Source organism: Chinchilla lanigera, unplaced genomic scaffold, assembly GCF_000276665.1.
Source record: "Chinchilla lanigera isolate Chin_1 unplaced genomic scaffold, ChiLan1.0 scaffold00188, whole genome shotgun sequence".
NCBI lineage: Eukaryota > Metazoa > Chordata > Mammalia > Rodentia > Chinchillidae > Chinchilla > Chinchilla lanigera.
The window spans coordinates 900,883-921,094 of NW_004955589.1; the positions used below are offsets into that span (position 1 = coordinate 900,883).

The window sequence follows — 20,212 nt, forward strand, 5'->3', positions numbered from 1 at the left end:
AAAGAAAACAAGAAGCAGAAAGAAAGGAGTGGAAAGCACAGCTGAATGTGGTGGGCAACTTTGGGCTAGAAGATTTGCATCACTTCCCTTTTGTTCAATGCACATTCGTTTTGTATGAATGCGGGGAGCGACAAGACCCGGTGCGTACGACTGAAGGTCAGGACAGCTACAGATAAGGAGAAGAGGAGAGATGCAGGTGGACCACTTCAAAGCTGCTGTGGAAGTCAAGAGAGAGACCATACGGAGGACAACAGTGGCAGGAAGGACCTGGGGCAGCAGAGAGAATGATGGGATCTTTAGGAGGAAGAACTGAAGGAATTAGGACCTCTCTGTGCTCTCCCTGTACCTCAAATCCTTCTCATCGAAGTCTTTATTGCACTGAACTGAAACAACAGGTCCACCCATCTGTATTTCCCTCCAGTGTGGACGAGCCAGAACGGTATCCTCCAGTCACATGTGCCCTTCGGGCACCTGAGTTGTGGCCATTGCAAGGTGAGATGGGCTGTAGAAGAATTAGAAAAACTTAACTCAAAACAATGGAAGCCTGGCATGGTGGCACGTCCCTGTAGTCCCAGCTATGTAGGAGGATGAGGCAGGAGGATCGAAAGTCTGAGCCCAACCTGGGCAACTTAACCATAACCCACCTCATAATTAACAGCAAGAAAGGCTGGGATGTAGCTCCTTGGTAGAGCACTTGCCTGGTGCAGCCTTCTGTTCAATCCCTAGAACCCAGAGGAAATTTTTTAAAAATGTAAAACATTTAAAAAATAATTTATAATTTAATTATATATGAAAATTATATTTTAGATATATTTGATAAAATACAAGATATCACTAAATGAGTTTTATCAGTTTTCTTTTAACCTTTTAATGTAACTACTAGAAAATTTTAAAGTACATATGTGGGCCTGGTTACTTTCGTATTGAATGACTTATACACTGTAAGAACTGCAGTATCTCCAAGGCCTCCTGCTGAATAAACATGTGCTGAATAAATGAATTATAAACAGTCAGGGCACGTTCAATTTCTGCATATAGGTATATATTGAGGATGGCTTTCAGCTTCAATGTTGGCATTTTGATGAAAAACAATGTGCTTTCTGAACAAGATAGACCCAAACACTGCCCAGAATTTGGCCAATAATTTTATTTTAATTAATTAATTAATTAATTTTCAATGATACTAGGGATTGAACCCAGGGCCTTTACATCTGAACAACATTCGCAGTCCCCCCTTTTCAGAGACAGGGTCTCCCTATGTAACTCAGGCTGGCCTGGACTCACTATGTAGCCCAGATGGCCTTGAACTCACAGTAACCCTCCTGCCTCCGCCTCCCAAATGCTGGGATTACAGGTGTGTGCCACCATGCCCAGCCCTTAAACTGAATACTTCTGCAACTTCTGCTTGTCTCCAGAATGACAGGGACATTTGTCTCTTTATGGTATAATTCACTTTGGGGTCAGTTATTTGCTATAGGAACCAACTGGCACGGGTGTAACTTAATAATTGAGGACTGATTTAAGGTGTATACTCTAAAAGAACATTCACAACACATGAAATGCATGGAAATCTGTGAAGGTCTTCCGAAGTTGTGACTTAACTTTCACCAAATATCTCAGCACCTTGTCAAAGTCTGAGCTTCTACTAAGCTTAGGGTACTTGAGCCAAAGGAAAAGAGTCCAGTGGCTATGGACCCCCTGGTCAGGGCTGGTTTGAGGCCGAACACCTGCACGTGTTTGAAGCCATCAGAAGCTCTCGCGTTACCTCACCGCAGCTCCCCTGGGGCTGAGCTCTGCTGCCCCAGCAGATCAGGAAGAAAGTACAATCTTATGAGCAAGTAGGGGTCTGGCATGTTCCATCTCTCAGAACCTTTTAAATTAATTCACTGAAGTCTTTAATCTAAGGAAACAGCTCAGGAAATCGCAACAAGTTTCCACTGTTTAGTTGCCTGATGGCATTAAAATAAACTAGATTTCCACATTGAGCTTCAGTCTCTTTCAAACATACTAAAAACTAATTTGGCTAAGGGCAGACACAGAGCAAACCCAGACTTAATTCTTCCACTGAATCATGTGACTTGCTGGGCTCCCAGCACACACTTCCCTAAGGAGTGAGGTAATGGAAGCTGAGGCCCCTGATCACTCTTTACAAGAACAACTTGAATAAGTGGTAGAATCCCCCATCTGTGTCAAGTGAGCTTAGATTTTCCATATTTAAACTTCTCCAGTTTCATGGCGATGAGAGGTTAGGTCCTCCTAGCTAACTAGGTGCACTTTTTCCAGGGAAAATGTAAGTGATCCACATCTCAAGGGCAAAAGGTCCCACATCTGGAGAAGCCTCACGGAGGAAACAGTCATTTGCTAGAGGGTCCTGTGCTGCTACTGTGTAAAGGACAGATCACAGCACCTTCATTCAGTTGGTGCTTTTGGAATGTTCCTGGTGTGCAAATCACTTTGGAATCTATCAAGGTAAATAATACTAAGAGTTATCATTTAAATGAGTCTCTCTCACATCCTAGACTTTTTCTTTTCTTTTTTTCTCTTTTTTTTGAGACAGGGGCTTGCTATGTAGCCCAGGTTGGCCTCCGACTCCCAGCAATCCTCTTACCTCAGCCTCCCAAGTGCTGCGATTACAGATGTGCACCACCACATCCGGCTCCTAGGCCTTTTCAGATGTACAGCACTGTAGGAGATGAACTCCATTTTCTTGAAAAATAAAACGAGGTTCTCACGTTATATTTTACAAAGATTTCTGATACATAGCATAGTACAAACTGTATATATATGAAACCCTAAGTGCTATTTCTTTCTTTCCTTTTTGGTTTTCTTTTATTTTTTGAGACAGACTCTCACTATGAAGTTCAGGCTGGTCTTGAACTCACTATGTAGCACAGGCTGCTTCAAACTTGTAGTGATCCTCTTACCTCAGCTTTCTGAGTGCTGGGATTATAGGCGAGCATCACTAGGCCTGGCAAAGCACTATTTCTAATGAAGTTAACAAGTATATTAGATTGTTTCATCTGTAGTTTCCAACAGCATCCTGAACTACCCAAATGTTTACTGGCAGTGCCAGCCAGGAGAGAGAGAGAGACAGGGAGAGAGAGAGATGGAGAGAGAGAGAGAGACTGATTTCTATGTGCACTAAAAACAACAGAACAAAAAAATACCTGAAAGGCATGTACCAAGAAAACAAAATTTCCCTAATACAAATGAGAAACTAAATAAATGATTTATCACTAAACTTTTAAAAAATGGTCTGAAAAAAAAAAAAAAAAAGGTCTGAATTAAACCTGGGCTAAACTAGGTAGAATCTTACCCACTCGAAGCAGGGACATACATGAGAATGAAGCAAAACAAAAACTCGAAGTCATCACCCATGGAAACGTTCATCACTTACCAGGAGGAGGTTTTGAGGTGCAGGCCTCGATTTGCAAAATTATTACCACATTAAAACCTTTTTCTGGTGCTAGGTGAGGGTAGAAGATAGAGCTTCTGAACCTGACCTGAACACCTATCAAAATGTAATTTATACCTATATTAAGTTAACAGAGAAAAAGGAAGTAGGAACATTTCTATTTTAAAGATCGCATTTTAATTTTTTCTGCAGATCTTCTCATTTTGTGCACTCCTACTACGGCTCCTCGAGGCAATTTTGAGGCGAAGAGATCAGGACGACAAAAGGAAATTTATCAGTATAAAAACAAGACTCAGCTGAACGTGGTGCTGCATGCCTTGCAAGACCAGCATTGTGGGAGGCTGAGGTAGGAGATTCTCAAATTTGAGTCCAGCCTGGCTAACTTAGCGATTTAGCAAGACACTGTCTCAAAAACAGGATTAAAATAGTAATAGTAATAACAGTAACAATAATAACAACAATAAGAGGGTTGAGGATGTAGCTCAGTGTGAACGCCCTGGGTTCAATCCCCTAACCGAGATGGGGGTGGGGAGATACTCTGGCAGACCCCACGCTGGGGCACTGGGATCCCGCCCTCTAGGGCCCCCGCAGCCGCGCTGCCTCGGGGTGGGGCGGGCAGGAGCGCAGGGCTCCCCGGCCTCCCTGGACTGGGCGGCCGCCCCGCACCAGCCCGGCCACCCGGCCACCGTCCCTCCCGCACTTCCACCGCTCCGTTTTCCCCTGAAAACTTTCTAGACGGGAGGGACTATTTTCTTCTAATGTAACCTTCCACCAACTGAAGGAAAAAGTTACCCGAGGCAGGAGCCCGCTGGGGCCACCAGGGACCCCGAGAGCCGAGGGTGGGAACGGGGTCTCCGCGGAAAGCCGGGCTCGGGCCCAAGCCGGCGTCTTAGGGTCCGTGTTGATCGTTCGGTGCGCGCTGATGCTAAGTGTTTAAGATGGAGGTTTTAGAGAAAATTGGTATGAAATCGATTCCACTAGACAAATGGTGTGGGCTTCAGACCTTACAGTTTTTTCTCGGGGTTCTCGGGTTATCTACCCATCTCTCCAGGGTTCACCTAGAGGGAAAGCGAGGTTCCCAGAGGATGACTTCTCCCTCCGTCCTGGCGACAAAAGTCAAATCTAGAAACTGCTCTTTCACGCTGATTGCTGGATTTTCTCTGTATTCTGGTGCAGAAATACCTCACGGTTAGGAAAACCCACTAGACCTGCATTTTTTAGACTGGGTAGCAAAATCAGTTTGCCAAGGAGCATTAGGAAAGGAAGGAGAAAAGAAAGAAGGGAGAAGCTGGAACAAAAGAGAATGGAAAGATATTAACATATGAGAATCAGGATTCTTCCCTGAAGCCCGAATCATAAAAGGAATATGGAGTGTGTGTTGTGCATATGGAATCGAGATGTTGAATATACTTTTTACTCAGGGTTGTTGTCAAAAAATGTTTGAAAACCACTGCCCAAGGCTTTTTTTGTTTTTTTTTTTTTCTTTTTCTCTTTCTCTCTCTCTTTCTCTCTTACTCTTTCTTTTTTGAATGCTTAGAGTGGAAAGGCTTGAAAATCCATCTAATTTATTTCTCTATGCTTAGATGGTATTTCATTTTAAGACTCGGACAGACATTAATTCTCTTTCTTGCTTATCATTTCCCCATCTCAACATTTGCTCTCAATGATTTGTGAATAATCTGTCTCTTTAAAGCTATTATTTCAGTTAGGAAAGTGATAAATTAAAATAGGACGGCAATTCTGCCAAGCTTCCGTTTTTCTGTCTGCCCTTCTCCCCGGGCATCCTGGCTTGGCCATGTCCCAAGTGTGCTGAAGGCAAGGCCTCTGGCAGAACCCAAGCGCAGTCCGATGCTGGCCTATCCTGTAATCAAATACCCCCAGTGCAGCTCCTGGTGGCTGTTGTTTTGTATTGAGGATTGAACCCACGGCCTTCGCACTGAATTAGTTACACCTCAGCACTTTTAATTTTTCATTTTGAGACAGGGTCTTGCTAAATTGCCCAGTTGGGTCACCTACCTCAGCCTCTCAGAGTGTTGAGAATACAGGTATACATCACCACTCCTTTTAATTTATTTTAATTTTTTGTTTTTGTTTTTGTTTTTTTCCAGTACCAGGAATCAAACACGACCTCGCGCTTGCCAGGCAAGCGCTGTGGCGCTGAGCTAAATCCCCAGCCCCTTATTTTAAATTTTAATTTCCTTTTTTGAGACCAAGGCCCAGTATGAAGTTCAGCTTGGCCTTGAACTTGCTATTGTAGCCCAGGCTCACCTTGAATTCCTGATCTTTCTGCTTCAGCCTCTCAAGTCATGGACATATACCACCCCCTCTGGCAAATGTTAGTATTTCTTTATCTCATTCCTTGCTTTTATTTATTTTTAAACATTTATCCTCCTGCATAGGTAATAGAAAAACTTGATTACCTGAATTTGACTTTGTCCCTTTTTGGTAGGGGTGGTCCCTGTTGTGTAACCAGGGCTCAGGTTTGTGAAGTTTTCTTTCTTTGTGCACATCCCTTCACATGCTCACTCCACTCCTGCCACTTTCATTAATTCAACATTGGTGTGAGAAGGCCCAAGTGTACATGGGGGGCAGGGATGCAGGTGGCAGGAAACAGTATTGCTGCTCTCCGTTGTCAGTAGCAATACTGTAGTATTAAATGGTCCTTGTGACAACAACGTAATACTCATAGTTATATTGATAGTGAACATTTACTGGCCACTTTTCTGTGCTAACAGTTACGTGCCTTAAACCTTTAACTCGCCTAATAGCCCAAACTCATAGCTTAAACTGAAGCTTAGACAAGTTGCAGTAATGTGCTGGTTAGCAACTCAGGTGGGTCCAAACCCCACAGTCTGACTCCCCTGCCTCCGCTTACACAGAGAAACAGACCCTTTATCTGACACGGGCTCTCCTGTCACTGACTCCACTGAACGCTGGGCCTCAGCATTTACTCCCAAGGACCTCTTGTCTGAAAGGCAGTTGTGACATCAGTGTATGTCTATGTGCCTTGAACTCTCACCTTGTGGGCTTTTCTTTGCATTGAGCTACAGCTTCAGCCTCCCCGCACCTTTTTTTTTATTTTTAAGACAGGGTCTTGCTAAATTGCCCAGGCTGGGCTCAAACTACCAATCCTCCTACCTCAGCCTCCTGGAGTGCTAGGATTATGGGTATGTACTATCATCCTAGCTAAGACTTCCTAAATTTCCTGGAGGATTTAGAAGTTCTCCCAAAGGGTAAAGAAGTTACACTTTCTACATGTGTCTCCCAGGCCACAGTGCCTGGTACTTGATGCTGGGAGGACGTGGAGGGAGGAAAAGAGGAAAGCCTTGTGTTTTCTGGTCTTAGAGGATCATAGAAAGATTATGGTAAGCCAGGTATGGTGGTACATGCCTGTAATCTGAGCACTTGGGAGGCTGAGGCAGGAGGATCATCACAAATTTGAGGCCCACCGGGGCTACATAGTGAGCTCAAGGCCAGCCAGAACTACAAAGGGAGACCCTGTCCAAACAAACAAACAAACAAACAAACAAACATTTTAAAAAGACCATGATGAGGGAAAAAAGAAAGGGAAAGCTTAAATGTGTGATCTGATTTTTCCTCTCCAGGCAGCGCATAGCGAGAAGGAGGGCTTGCACCCACTGGGGCTCTGTAGGGTGGTGCAAGGTGCTCCACGTCCTGCTGTGGCTTCGGCACAGCAACTGAAAGTATGAGGAAGCTGTTGGCAGGCAGAGAGAACCCTGAGGTCACCCCTCCTGGGGTGCTGTCAGTGACAGCCACAGCAGCTGAGAATCTGAGGAGCCTGTGGTGGGAGATGATCTTAGCGGGGCAAGGTGACACAAGTCAAGGTCAGTAGGATCTTTTATTTATTTATTTATTCATTTATTTATTGTCTTTTTGAGACAGGGTCTCGCTATGCAGTTCAGGCTGGCCTTGAGCTCACTTTGTAGCCCAGGCTAGTCTTGAACTTGAAATGATCCTCCTGCTTCAGCCTCCCAAGTGCTAGGAATACAGGCATGTGCCACCCCCCCACCCCCAGCTATAGTAGGATCTTTTAGGTAAACTCAGACGGACCATGGAGTCAGGGAGCTTTGAGGCCTGGGCACCCTGAGGGGTTGCCAGTTCACATTCTATGGTTGCACAGCCTTGAACCACAGATTTCAGCCCCAAACATCAGTAGGGTGGACAGCAGCCAGGTACAGAAGGAACATTGCCTCAGAGGCCAGAGGTGCCAAAGAACACTGAGCTTGGGGTCTCTGGATTCTCTTCCTTTCTCCCAGGTTGCAGAAGCTCTGGTTTGGTACCACCTTACAGAAAAGCTGGGGATAAAAGTCTAAGAATGCAGAGGATGATCATTGTCTAAAGAGATTTTTTTAAGTTATTGGGTGATACTTAGCACTTTGTATGTGTGTGAGTCTGTGTCTATGTGTGTGTGTCTGTATGTATGGTATTGGGTATTAAACCCAGGCAGTGCTAAGCTACATTCCTAGCCTTTTCTATCTGTTTAATTTTAAGATAGTTTCACTAAAATGTCCAGGCCAAGCTAGAACTTGTGAGCCTCCTGTTTCAGCCTCCTCAGTGCTGGCATTACAGAGGGCACTGCCTAGCAGCCTTAAATAATTTTAAAAACATGATTACAAAGTATTTAGGAACCACCAGAAAATTAGAACTAACATAAGGACTATACCTATCAGTCAGTGTATTAACAATTGCCAATACAAGGCCAGGGATTTAGCTCAGCGGTGCAACACCCACCTGGCAAGTGTGAGGTCCTGAGTTCAATTCCTCGTACCAAAAGAAAAAAAAATACAAAATAGCCAATGTTAGGTCATTTTTGACCTCCAAAAAAACTCATCAATTTTAAATGATTCAACCCAACATTTTATTTAGGCTTTTTGGGTTTTACCTTATCTTTCTCATTCCTATGCTCACTTGGAATGCCTTTCCTTTCTTCATTCATCCAGGTCTACCCATCTTTAAGACAAGTTCTGAGCACACTCTTTCAAGTATTTGTCAGCCAATGTTACTTTCTCTCCAGAAGGCACTGTCTCACACTTTAGTATCACCTTATTTGTCATATCTTCGATTGTCTACACCACACATATTAGCATTTGGCAATGTTATGTTACTTATTATGCTGTTTTGTTAATTAACAGCTGGAAGAAATAAGGTTTTACTATATATTTGGTTAGGGACAATGAACTTTCTTTTTTTTTTGAGACAGGGTCTCGCTATGCAGTTCAGGCTGGCCTTGAGATCACTTTGTAGCTCAGGCTGGTCTTGAACTTGCAAAGATCCTCTGCCTTCAGCCTCCTGAGTGCTGGGATTATGGGCATGTGCCACCACACCCGGCGCCTGGATACCTTCAACAGTTTTATAAAAACTGTTTGATCCCAGCCAGGTATGGTGGCATATGCCTATCATCTCAACACTCAGCAGGCTGAGGCAAGAAGATCACCAAGAGTTTGAGGACAGCCTAGGCTACATAGTGAGTTCAAGGCTGGCCTGAACTACGTAATGGACCTTGTCTCAAAAAAAGGAAAAATAGTAGGCATGGTGGCACATGCCTGTGATTCCAGCACTTGGGAGGGTGAGGCAGGAGGATCACTGTGAATTCAAGACCAGCCTGGGCTACAAAGTGAGACCCTCTCTCAAAAAAGTGAAAAAGAAAAAATAGATGTTTAATTCCAAGACCCAACCTATTTAGAAGAGATACCTGATGATGAGAAAGCTGGGAAAGAATCAGAATAAGAAGCCTGTCATTCATGAGTATAATCAAATTTTGTCATGTCCCACTAAGTAATTACGATATAGTGCATTTTGATAACTAACAATATAAACTATTATTTATGGAATAGCACCTATAAGTACCATGAGCCAGGTACTAGCCTGGGCATTTCATATATTTTGAGATATATCTTATATATTTATAAAAATATAACTGCAATGTAGGTGATATCAAGTTCTACCCCCACCACTTTATTTTTTTGAGACAGGGTCTCACTTTGTAATTCAGGCTGGGATTACAGGTGTGCACCACCATACCCAGCTGTCTCCAATTCTCAATCATACAAGAATTGTACTGGGAATTTCTTTCTCTGCTTTAGTTTTTTCTTTCTTTCTCCCTTCCTTCCTCCCTTCCCTCCTCTCTTTCTTTCACTTCAACTTTTAGTACAAATGTGTGTTAGTCTGTACAAGTAGGGTTATGCTACATTAACAAATTGATCTTGGACTCTCCATAGTATAGCACAATGAAGGTTTTTTTTTTTTTGTTGCTGTTATTCTGGTGAAGTCCAGTGTAGATTGGACAATTCATTAGTTCAGCTCTCCTCCAAGGGGTAACTCAGGGATCTAGGTTATCTCCACACTGTGGCTTTATCATCTCACTGAATGAGAAGATGAGAGGCATATCAATCTTTAAATGCTCTGGGTCAGAAGTAATCCATCACTTGTGCTCACATTCCCACTTGCAAGGCGTCATTCTTGATGTGCTGGTACAGCTGCAAAGGAGGCTGGCAAATGCTGAAAGCCCATGAGTATTCAGTGAGGCACGGTCAAAGAAGTGGCCAATGAGGGAGGACCAGGCATCTCAGGTGAGCCACTATCTTTGCAGGGTTGGAGAGTCAGATATTATCCCCCCAGATGCCCATGATACCATTTCAGCTGGCTAATTTAGCTAAATGATCTGATCATCTTTTGAGTCCTAGAGATCCCTGGACTTTCTCAGATGTTAAAAAACATCTTGGGCAAAGATGAAAAATGGAGTAAAATATTAGTAGTAATAAACCACTTGTTAAGGTGAGAGGAATTTCTAGTATTTTTTAGCCACACATGTTCATAGGATTACTAAGAGATATTGTTTCTCTGTGCACTCGGGAAGTGTCCTATTCAAAGAGCCCAGAGCCTGACATTCTTTTCCTGGGGTTCATAAACAGGCGCATAAATGGATTTCAAGTTTGCAAAACGTTGTATTTACACAAATGTGCATTTTTCATGGGAAGATAGGTTCTTCTCTTTCTCCTCCTTCTCCTTCTCCTTCTCCTTCTCCTTCTCCTTCTCCTTCTCCTTCTCCTTCTCCTTCTTCTTCTTCTTTTGAGACAGGGTCTCGTTCCAGCTATCGTTGAACTCACTATGTAGCTCAGGCTCACAGCAATCCTCCTGTCTCAGCCTCCCAAGTGCTGGAATTACACTTGGCCTGGGAAGATACCTTTTATAGAGATTTTTCAAAGTGTTTATGTTCATGATTTGGAATTCAAATGTCCCAGAAAATTCTCACATTCAGAGGTGGAGCCTGGTTGGAAGGGTCAAGCCAATGGGGACATGACTTGGAAAGGTATATTCTGTCCCTGGCTCTTCTTTTCTAGGGATGCCTGACATGTGAGCAGCTTTTCTCCTCCTGGCCCTTGGTCCTTCTACCATGTGCTTTTTTTTTTTTTTTTTTTTTTTTTTTTGAGACAGGGTCTTGCTGTGTAATGTAGGCTGGCCTTGAACTCACCATGTAGCCCAGGCTGGCTTTGAACTCACAGTGATTCTCCTGCCTCAGCCTCCCAAGTTCTGGGATTACAGGCATGCACCACCACGCCCAGCACCCATGTGCTTTCTATGCTAGAGCTGGCCCATGAGAGGCTAAATCTACTGAAACTGTGAGCTGAAAATAAATGTCTCTTCCTTTAAATGTTGGGCATTGTGTATTTTGTCCTGGTGATGAGAAAGTGATCAATACAGTTCATAATGCAGAAAAGGTTAAGATTCACTTTTCTGGGTTAGAAATAATATTTCTGTATAGGAGAAGCAGAGATCAGAGCCTTCTGGGAAGCAGGGTGCATAGGACAGAAGAAACATTCACAATTGTCAGCACTTCTACAACTGCCCTTCTATGCACTTCTACGATAGCATTTACACATAAACCTCAAAGTGAGAATTATTTCCTGGGTGAATGATGATTAAATCATTTTTCTCCTATACAATAATTTTAAATTGCTGAATCTCAAATGTTTCACACTTCCAGATTTTTTATGGAAAAATCTTTATGTTTCAGGCAACAGAAAAAGTATTAAAAATAGATCCTTGGCTATTATAGGAGATAGCCTCCTTGCTGCCTCTCCCCCCACTGTATCTACTTAAAATGAGAGAAAACCCAAATGGCTCTCACCACTTATCTACACCAGAAACCTGTAAAACTTAATCGCTAAGGGTGCCTGTCAGCTATAAGACAATGATATTCATCTTCACATCCTTCAAAATAATGAGTTGTGTTCTGGAAATTATTCACGACTATAATAAAATTCAAGCACTGCTAAATTTAAAAACAATGTATCCTAGAGAAAGAAGAAAACATTAAATTTTATTCTGTGATTCATTATAATGATCAGAATCAAAGAGAATTCATTTTGGAAAATGTAACAGAAAAGGCAGTGGAGAAATTTTCACCATCAGAGCAACTCCCAGATTGAAAAGATTGACTGCATGGAGTCTCAGAGTGAAGTCATCGTGTATGAGCGGACAGGAGAACGATATGGCTAACATGACAGGGAGATTATCATGAAATAAAGGGTGACAGATACTGTTATGGCTTGTGTCTAGATGTCCCCCGAAAGCCTCATGCAGTCATAGCTGGGGCTTTTTCAGAAGTGGCTGGATCTAAAGTGTGTGATGCTGGGATTAAGGTTGTGTGATTATTAAATCAGTCCACTGACTGGTTTGGCATTGCCCTAAGCCCAGTAGCTTAGATAGAGTATGAAATGGGGCAGAAAGAAGCTGCTAAGGTCCTTTGCTTGTTTTGCTATCTTCTGCCTGCCATGAATTGTTTGTCCTCTGTGATTCTTGTCTGCCATGCCACCCTGCCTTGGAGCCAGTAGAATTTTGAAAAAGAAAAATAAAGTAGTCTTTTGAGATATAATTCACAAGCCAGACAACTGATGCAGTCAAAGTATACAATTAAGTGATTTTTATTATATTCAACCATTTTTAATTACAGAACATTTCATTGTTTCATTCAATAAATATATACTAGGTGGGCGCCGTGGTCCACGCCTGTAATCTTAGCACTTGGGAGACTGAGGCAAGAGGATAAATAATGACAAAAGGAACTCTCTCATCTATAGAATATATAAAATCATATATATAGATAGATATAGATATATAATTTTTTTCCATGGAAAGGATATAGAAGAATGCACATTAAATTATTCATGGTGGCTCCTATTCATTGTGGCACAAAAGAGGATTTATATATTTTGTTTAAAAAGAACAATAACAGGCCAGGTGTGGTAGTGCACACCTATGATTCCAGAGCTTGGGAGGCTGAGGCAGGAGAATCACCATAAGATCGAGGCCAGCCTGACTACAAAATCAGACCTTGTCTCAAAAAAAACAACAAAACAAAACAAACAAAGCTGGGCATGATTGTGCATGCCTATAACCCCATGTTATGGTTGATACATTGTGTCAACTTCGGGAGTCTAGAGGTTTGGCTAAGTGACTCAGCAGGAAGCCAGGGTGCTTACTTTGTAGACATCCTGAGCCTGTGAAAGAGGAGGGCATGGAGATTATGGTAGAGCTACACGCCCCTTAGGTGGGGGTAGCCTGTTTACAATGTAAGGGAGGGAAAGAAGCTGCTTGCAGACATTCCTCCCTTTTGCTCTGGTTGCTTTGCTGTTCAGCTGCCATTCCCCGCTTTGCTCTTGTTGCTTTGCTGTCTTCTGCCTCGGAGCCAGCCAAGCGTGGACTGAAACCTCCACAAACTGTAAGCTAAACAAACCTTTCCTTCCTTCATTTTGGGCACTGGGTATTTTGTCTCAGCAATGAGAGAAAAGTAACCAAGACCGAATTTGGTACCAGAGGAGTGGGGTTGTTGCTGTGGCTATAAGTGATCATGTGGTTCAAGAGCCTTTGGAAGTGGCTTGTGGGAAGTGTTTGGAAAGGTTTGAAGTTGTCGCCTGAAAGAGAACTGCTAGAGCACCTTCGGCTGTTCTGTCTGGGAGATTCTAGTCAGATGCTGCATGTGGAATTAGAGGACATAATGTTATCCCTGCTGGATTTTGGACTTGCTTTGGTCCCAATGCTCTGTATCCCCCTGTTTGTACCTTTTGGAATGGTACTGCTTATTTTGTGCTATTGAATGTTGGAAGTGTTTAACTTTTCAGTTGTATAGTGGGGTCACAGCTAAGAGTTTGCCTTCATCTTGGAGGAGACTTAGGACTTGGACTCTTCAGCAATGCTGCAACTGTTAGGACTTTGGCAACTCTTGTAGATGGACTAAATGCCTTTTGCATAAAGGGATGTGCATGAGTCTTTAGGGGGTGAAATGTTATGGTTCTAATGGAATATAATGTCTTTGTACCTGGAAACTGGTTTAAAGAAATGTATCTGGTTGCCAAGTTGACAAGGGGTGGAGTGTTATGGTTGATACATTGTGTCAACTTGGGGAGTCTAGAGGTTTGGCTAAGTGACTCAGCAGGAAGCCAGGGTGCTTACTTTGTATACATCCTCAGCCTGTGGAAGAGGAGGGCATGGAGATTATGGGAGAGCTACACGCCCCTTAGGTGGGGGTAGCCTGTTTACAGGGAAAGAGGCTACTTGCCGCCATTTCTCCCTTTTGCTCTGGCTGCATTGCTGTTCAGCTGCCATCCCCCCTTTGCTCTTGTTGCTTTGCTATCTTCCGCATTGGGTATTTTGTCTCAGCAATGAGAGAAAAGTAACCAAGACACCCCAGCAGTCAGGAGGCTGAAGCAAGAGGATCACCTGGAGTTGAAGGCCAGCCTGAACTGCGTAGAGAGATCTTATCTCGATCAATCAATCAATCAATCAATCAGTTAATCACTAAAAATACTTTGTTCTGCATACCACACTTGAATCAACTGGGACACTATTTCTGTGTTGTATTATAAAACGCACACAAAAGTTAGTCACATGTCCAGCAAAAACACTGTACATGGTTGCAGAAGAATGGAAACAGAGAAAATACCAAACAAAATGTTCCCCCCAAAGCCTCATGTGGTCATAGGTGGGGCTGGCTCTATAGTGTGTGAAGCTGAAATTGATTCAGGGTTCAACGCTAGGATCAAGGGCACTAGGATTAAGGGTGTGAGTGCTACTCACCCTTAGTAACCTAGGGAAAGTATAAGGGATAGAAAGTGCTGTGATTGTCCCTTGTTGCTTTGCTACCTTCTGCCCACTATGAACTCTTTCTCCCCTGCCAATGCTTGCCTGCCATGACACTCTGCCTTGGAGTCAGCCAGTTATGGACTAAAACCCCTGTAAACTGTAAGCCACGTAAACCTCTCCCCCTTTAACTTTGGGTGTTGGGTATTTTGTGTCATCAATGAGAGAAAACTAAGATATCAAGTGTCTATAAAATAATATAATTTTTCTTTTCATGAAGATTTATGGCATCAATTTAATTTCTAGGTAACCATACCTGATCAACTGAAAAGCAACAAACAGGGAGAAATAAATATAACTTGGCTTTTGGGTATTTCTTACATAACATTAATTTAATTCAAAGTTAAACTAAATTCACTTGCCTGGCAGGTGCAAGGCCCTGGGTTCAACTCCTGGTACCAAGACAAAAACAAAAACTAAATCATTATCTCCTATGAAGTCATGCAGTAACAGTAAAATATTGATGACTGATGAAGTTGCCCATGCTTTTCTAACAAAATATATTTTGAGCTGGGTGTGTCGGCACTTGGAAGTCTGAGGATGGAGGATCTTGAGTTCAGGGTCAGCCTGGACTGGGTAAAACTGTCTCAAAGAAAAAAAAACTTTAAACACAAAGACATTCACGGTGGTGCATGCCTGTAATCCCAATACCTGGGAGGCTAAGGAAGGAGGATTGCTGTGAGTTTGAGGCCAGTCTGGACTACATAGTGAGTTCAAAGCCAGCCTAGACTACATATGAAGACCCTTCCTCAAAACAAAACAAAACAAAACAAAACAAAACAAAACAAAACAAAAAAAGGACATTCAATCACTTTTTTTTTTTTTGCCTTTTTGAGGTAGGGTCTCACTATGCAGTTCAGGCTGGCCTTGAACTCACTTTGTAGCTTAGACTGGTCTTGAACTTGAAATGATCCTCCTGCTTCAGCCTCCCAAGTGCTGGGATTACAGGTGTGCACCACCATGCCAAGCATCAATCCCTTCTTCTTTCTTTCTTTTTTTTTTTTGGTTTTTTGCAGTACCGGGAATTGAACTGACAACGTTGTACTTGCCAGGCAGGTGCCGTGCCACTGAGCTAAATCCCTAGCCCCAATTACTTCTTGAAAGTTAATGCGAAACTTTTCCACTGGCCTCTGGCTTTTCTACTTATGTATAAGGAGGTAGAAATAATATTTCAAAATAAAATCCAGCCAGTTTCTAAGTTCTCATTCTTTATTGGGCACGGGTCGGACACAGATCCTCGCTCACCCTTTATTTCATGACAGTTCCCCTGTCACATTAGCCATATTGTTCTCCTTCTTCCCATTCATCCATGATGACTTCACTGACTCCATGCAGTCAGTCTTTTCAATCTGGGAGTTGCTCTGCTGGTGAAAAATTTCTCCACTGCCTTTTCTCTTACATTTTTCAAAACGAGCTCTCTTTGACTGTGAACTTCAACCACCCTGAGCGTGTTACAGGGGGAGGTGGGATATCTGCTTTTAAAAAACCTGGCATTGTCCCCTTGAAGTTGCTTTCTGTCTGGAGTAGCCTCATGATCTGATCCTCCTCCTCCTCAGCCACAGTCCCCACACCAGCTCATACTGTCAACCTGACCCCAAACTGGAGAAGAAGTGTTTCTGTCTGAAACCACAGAAGGCACCCACAATTCACTCTGCCTTCAAAGCCATGTTGAAATCATTTGTGTCTCTGCCTTGGCATGCTCCAAACTACAAGTGGTTCCAATTTTCAACTAGTGGCAGCAACCCTAAGCTAAGGAAGCAAGTAAGTGTTTCCATAAACTGTGGAAAAGAAATGCTCTTCTGCTACCTGTGAAAAGCCCAATTTGGGAGTGCCGTTGACCTTTGACTTTCTTTCTTAGGAACCCAGGTGGAAAGGATTCATTGCTCCTATGCTGGCTACTGAAGACTAGGGTAGCTTTTTTAGGGGCAGCACTATGGGGTCCAATTTCTTCAATATATTACATGGCATTGGTTTTCAGATATCTTCCCCATATGTTTTAGAGGCACATATGAGTTGATTTCCAAGACTTTCATCCAGCTTATTTGTTCTACTGGTTTAGTTTCCCATCACTATTAAGATGATTCAATAGACAGATCACAGCCATCAGTTTTATTACGTTAGAAATCTATGTGTCAGTTGATGACGGCAAAGTGTCCCAATATGTCTCAAATTAACTTGGCCTTTTGCACTAGCACAGGGAATATATTTCGGGTGGTAGGAACATGAACTCTGTAGTTCCTTTTGAAATGCTGTTCTAGTGCTGTAGGTGGCAGATTTTACTTCAAATTTTATACCCTCTCTGAAATGAACACCATTTCTTCCAGCTCTCCACCATTCAGCTGTTCATCAGTTCTCTCCATGGTGACACAGGTAGGTCACGGTACCACAGTGTCCCACTCCATTCCCTAACTGCCTGCTGATCTTTACTCATTTCCTCAAAGCTGCCCTCAGACCCTGCAAAGTCCCATTTTTTACATTCAGATATTTTTCCTTTTTTGGGGGGCAGATTTAGCACCATTTCTCTCACATACATTTTTTAGCTATAATGGGTCAAAAGTGTCTCCCAGTACACAAGCTAAAAGAGAAGAAAATAGTGTACAGAGGTCATACTTGGGAGGCTGAGGCAGGAGGCTTGCCACAGGTTCAAGGCCAGCCTGTGCTACATAGCGGGTTCAGGGCCAGCCTAAATTACATAGTGAGACTCTGTTTTAACCGCTCCCCCCTCCCCCCTCAAAAAAGGAGAAAAAGAAGAAAACTAAAGTAGCAGCTTCATCACTCCCACCCTGGGTCAGGTTGTGGTCATCTTATCTGGATCATTGCAATGGTGTCCTGAGGGGTCTCTCGGCATCTGCCCTTGCCTACATCAGTCATTCTCGGAAAGAAGTCTGAATAATCTTGAAAAGGTCAGGTCACCACTCTAGTTCAAAATCCTCCAGTGGTTTTATTTCCACTTTCTTCCAGTTTTTGTCAAAATGTCACCTGAATGATGAGGTTGTATTTAACCTCTCCAAGTAAAATAGCACCTCCCCACTCTTTCCCCAAACCAGGTCCCAATTCGTCTATCCTACCCTTTCCCTCTCCGTAGCACCTATCACCACATGACATACATATTTATCTACATAACATGTGGCAGAATGCATTTTCCAGGTTGTAGATAGATGTTCCATTCTGCATGTTTTTCTTACAACGTGATATGTTCACTACTCCTTCGCGTGTGTGGGGTCTACACTCCCCACCTCCCTGAACAAAGCAGGCCTGTAACTGTGGTGGAAAGGATGCTATGCGACCTATGAGGCTGGGTCACAAAAAGCCATAAATCTCTGATGGTCTTCTTGGGGAACTCACCACTGATGTGCGGAAGCACAGGTCACATGGAGAAGCCACTTGTAAATATTCTTGCCAACAGCTCCAGGGCTGTGGCCCAAGCCAACACTTAACATCTACTAGACACATAAGGAAGTTTTTGAGGTAAATCAGTCCATCCACTGCATCAAAGACTGCAAAAGAGAACCCTTTAGCTTAGCCCTATCACCTCCCAAATCAAGACAGATAATGAAATTGTTTACAGCCAATGAATTTAGGAGCTGTTTGTTATTTAACAATAGATAGTAGAGCAGTTTATTTCTGTGTATATTCTCTGTCTCTTTCCCTTTTGAGTTCAGGGATTCTTATTTCTTTGTTTCTGTATTCCCAGCACCTAGAACAGTACCTGGTATACAAATACTCAATAAATGTTGAATGAATGCATAATGTATTTTCAGCGCGATGTGCTGATGGTGTTTGTTCAACAGAACATGGCACAGTATGCTGGGCTAGACCTCATTGGCTGAGAGCATAAATCTGCATATTACAGCATGGGAAAATATGTGGGATCTTTCTGCGGTAAATAACATATGTAACATGCATAACTATATATAAAAACATAATAAATTATAATAATCACTGCCAGGACAGCATAAAATAAGATTAAAGTTTTGCCAAGACTTTGTCTTTTGGTGATTCCATAATCCTACTATGGGTTTTTTCAGAAAAACTTTAGAAGTATTTTCAGAAAGAGAAGTGATTCTTTAGATTAAAATAATGAAGATATCTCTAAGACTGACTAGTTGGAAGCACTTTCATGTCTCTGGGATAAAAAAAGAACGAAAATAGGTGGTGATGTGTGTATGTGCGCACACACACACACACACACACACACACACACACACACACGAGTACATTTGGAATGTCTGTTGTCTTAGACTGGTGGTGTGAAGAGAATAAATATGGTGCTGATCTCCCTATTCTTGCACCATGTACAGTAGCTTGATTTAGAATTTGATTTAGAGCAAATATCCCATGAAAAATATTAACAATTTATCATCTCAAGAGACAATAAAGAGCAAAATTTCTTAGCTATCTAGAGATTAGTTTTTGTGTGGAGAGCTAACGGGTGGACAGTCTATAATTAACTAATCAATTTCTTTGGGGCAATACATCTCATCAGCCTTGACCGAATCAAACAACACAGGCATGTGGTATTCACAACGGTCTCAAAGCAGTTCTTATTACAACGCCCCCCCCTTTTTTTTTTGGTGCTAGGAAATGAACTCAAGGGTTCCCTAGCTACACACACTACCAGTAAACTACTGTACATCCCCACTCCCAACAAGCATCTTGAAAAGGAATCATGTGCAAAGTCTTCCTAGAATCAACGAAGGGTTTGAGGGTAAATATGGTTTTACTAAGTTCTTCACTTAAGACCACTGCCACAAGGCTACTTGGCCAAGTGACCCTCGAAGAAGAGCGAGTGGGATCTTGCTCGTTGCTTGTTCCAATGACAATTGGTTTTACAGGGCCTCATCATCAGGCCTGTGACATTAAGTTCTCTTGTTTGGGTGTAAGCCTTGAGTGGAAAGTAGGGAGACTCCCAAAATTCCCCTGGAAAAATCAAGTCAAGTATATTGGGAACTATTTTCTTTGGAAATGCCATTTTTCTCATCAAAATTTACATATTGCTTCTGAAGCTAAATATTATTTTTTCCATTTAGGATTTATTTATTTATTTATTTGCAGGCCCAAACAAACTTGACTAGAAAAGAAGCCCGGGCAGGGGTTAGGATGAGCCCATGACGTGTCACGCGCTCCAACCAATCAAAAGGCCACGAAAGGGGGAGGGCGGAAGTGACGAGCCATATCCCTCCGCGGGGCGAGAGGGTCGGTGGGGGGAGTCGGCGTCTCTCTCCCCCGCGCCAGCTCCCGTACACGGAGCCGCATTCCTTGGCCCCCCCCCCCCCCCTCCCTCGGGGCCCCCCCGCCCCCCTCGGGAAAAAAAACCACCCCAAATCACTCGAACCCGAGGGAGGCTTCCTTTCACCCTCGGGGAGACGAGCTTCCAACGGTTGCCTCTGCTTCGTCTCCCCCCAAGCCCCCGTCCCCTCCCCTGTTCCCACCCCCTCTCCCGGCGCCGGGTGCAAGGTCCCTTTAAGGCGACGGCGCCTTCCTCGGGTCAGACTACCGGCGGCGACGACCACGGGAGGTGAGTGAGCGAGCGAGCCTCCGCTCTCCCCACCCCCTTTTCCCGGGGGTTCCGTTATCTTTTCGCTCGGCGAGGCGTTACGAGGCGAGACAATGAGAGGGGGATGGGGCGGGTGCGCG

The 20,212-nt window shown here is 43.3% G+C and overlaps 2 protein-coding genes across 3 annotated transcripts in view; both read left to right on the forward strand.

Annotated features, from left to right (window-relative positions):
* The first annotated feature begins 1,689 nt into the window (after positions 1-1,689).
* On the forward strand, positions 1,690-18,405 carry LOC106147594. Its single transcript, XM_013509936.1, has 5 exons — positions 1,690-1,838; positions 2,393-2,469; positions 3,608-3,761; positions 16,132-16,336; positions 18,337-18,405. Exons 1-5 carry the CDS (start codon positions 1,690-1,692, stop codon positions 18,403-18,405), a joined length of 654 nt encoding a protein of 217 aa, XP_013365390.1.
* A 1,441-nt stretch (positions 18,406-19,846) lies between these two features.
* Pogz (pogo transposable element with ZNF domain) overlaps positions 19,847-20,212 on the forward strand; it is a 54,514-nt gene continuing 54,148 nt past the window's right edge. For both annotated transcript variants that reach the window (XM_005414573.2, XM_005414572.2), the window contains exon 1: positions 19,847-20,093. The gene's annotated coding sequence lies outside the window, so the exon portion shown is untranslated. The remainder of the gene's footprint in view (positions 20,094-20,212) is intronic.

What these genes read in the sequence shown, in the direction of transcription:
- LOC106147594 (XM_013509936.1), top strand. Translation starts at nt 1,690, where the DNA reads ATGGACCCCCTGGTCAGGGCTGGTTTGAGGCCGAACACCTGCACGTGT. An exon ending in AAGTACAATCTTATGAGCAA is followed by an intron (nt 1,839 to 2,392) that starts GTAGGGGTCTGG and finishes TACTGTGTAAAG; the next exon opens with GACAGATCACAGCACCTTCA. An exon ending in ACCCTAAGCTAAGGAAGCAA is followed by an intron (nt 16,337 to 18,336) that starts GTAAGTGTTTCC and finishes ATGTATTTTCAG; the next exon opens with CGCGATGTGCTGATGGTGTT.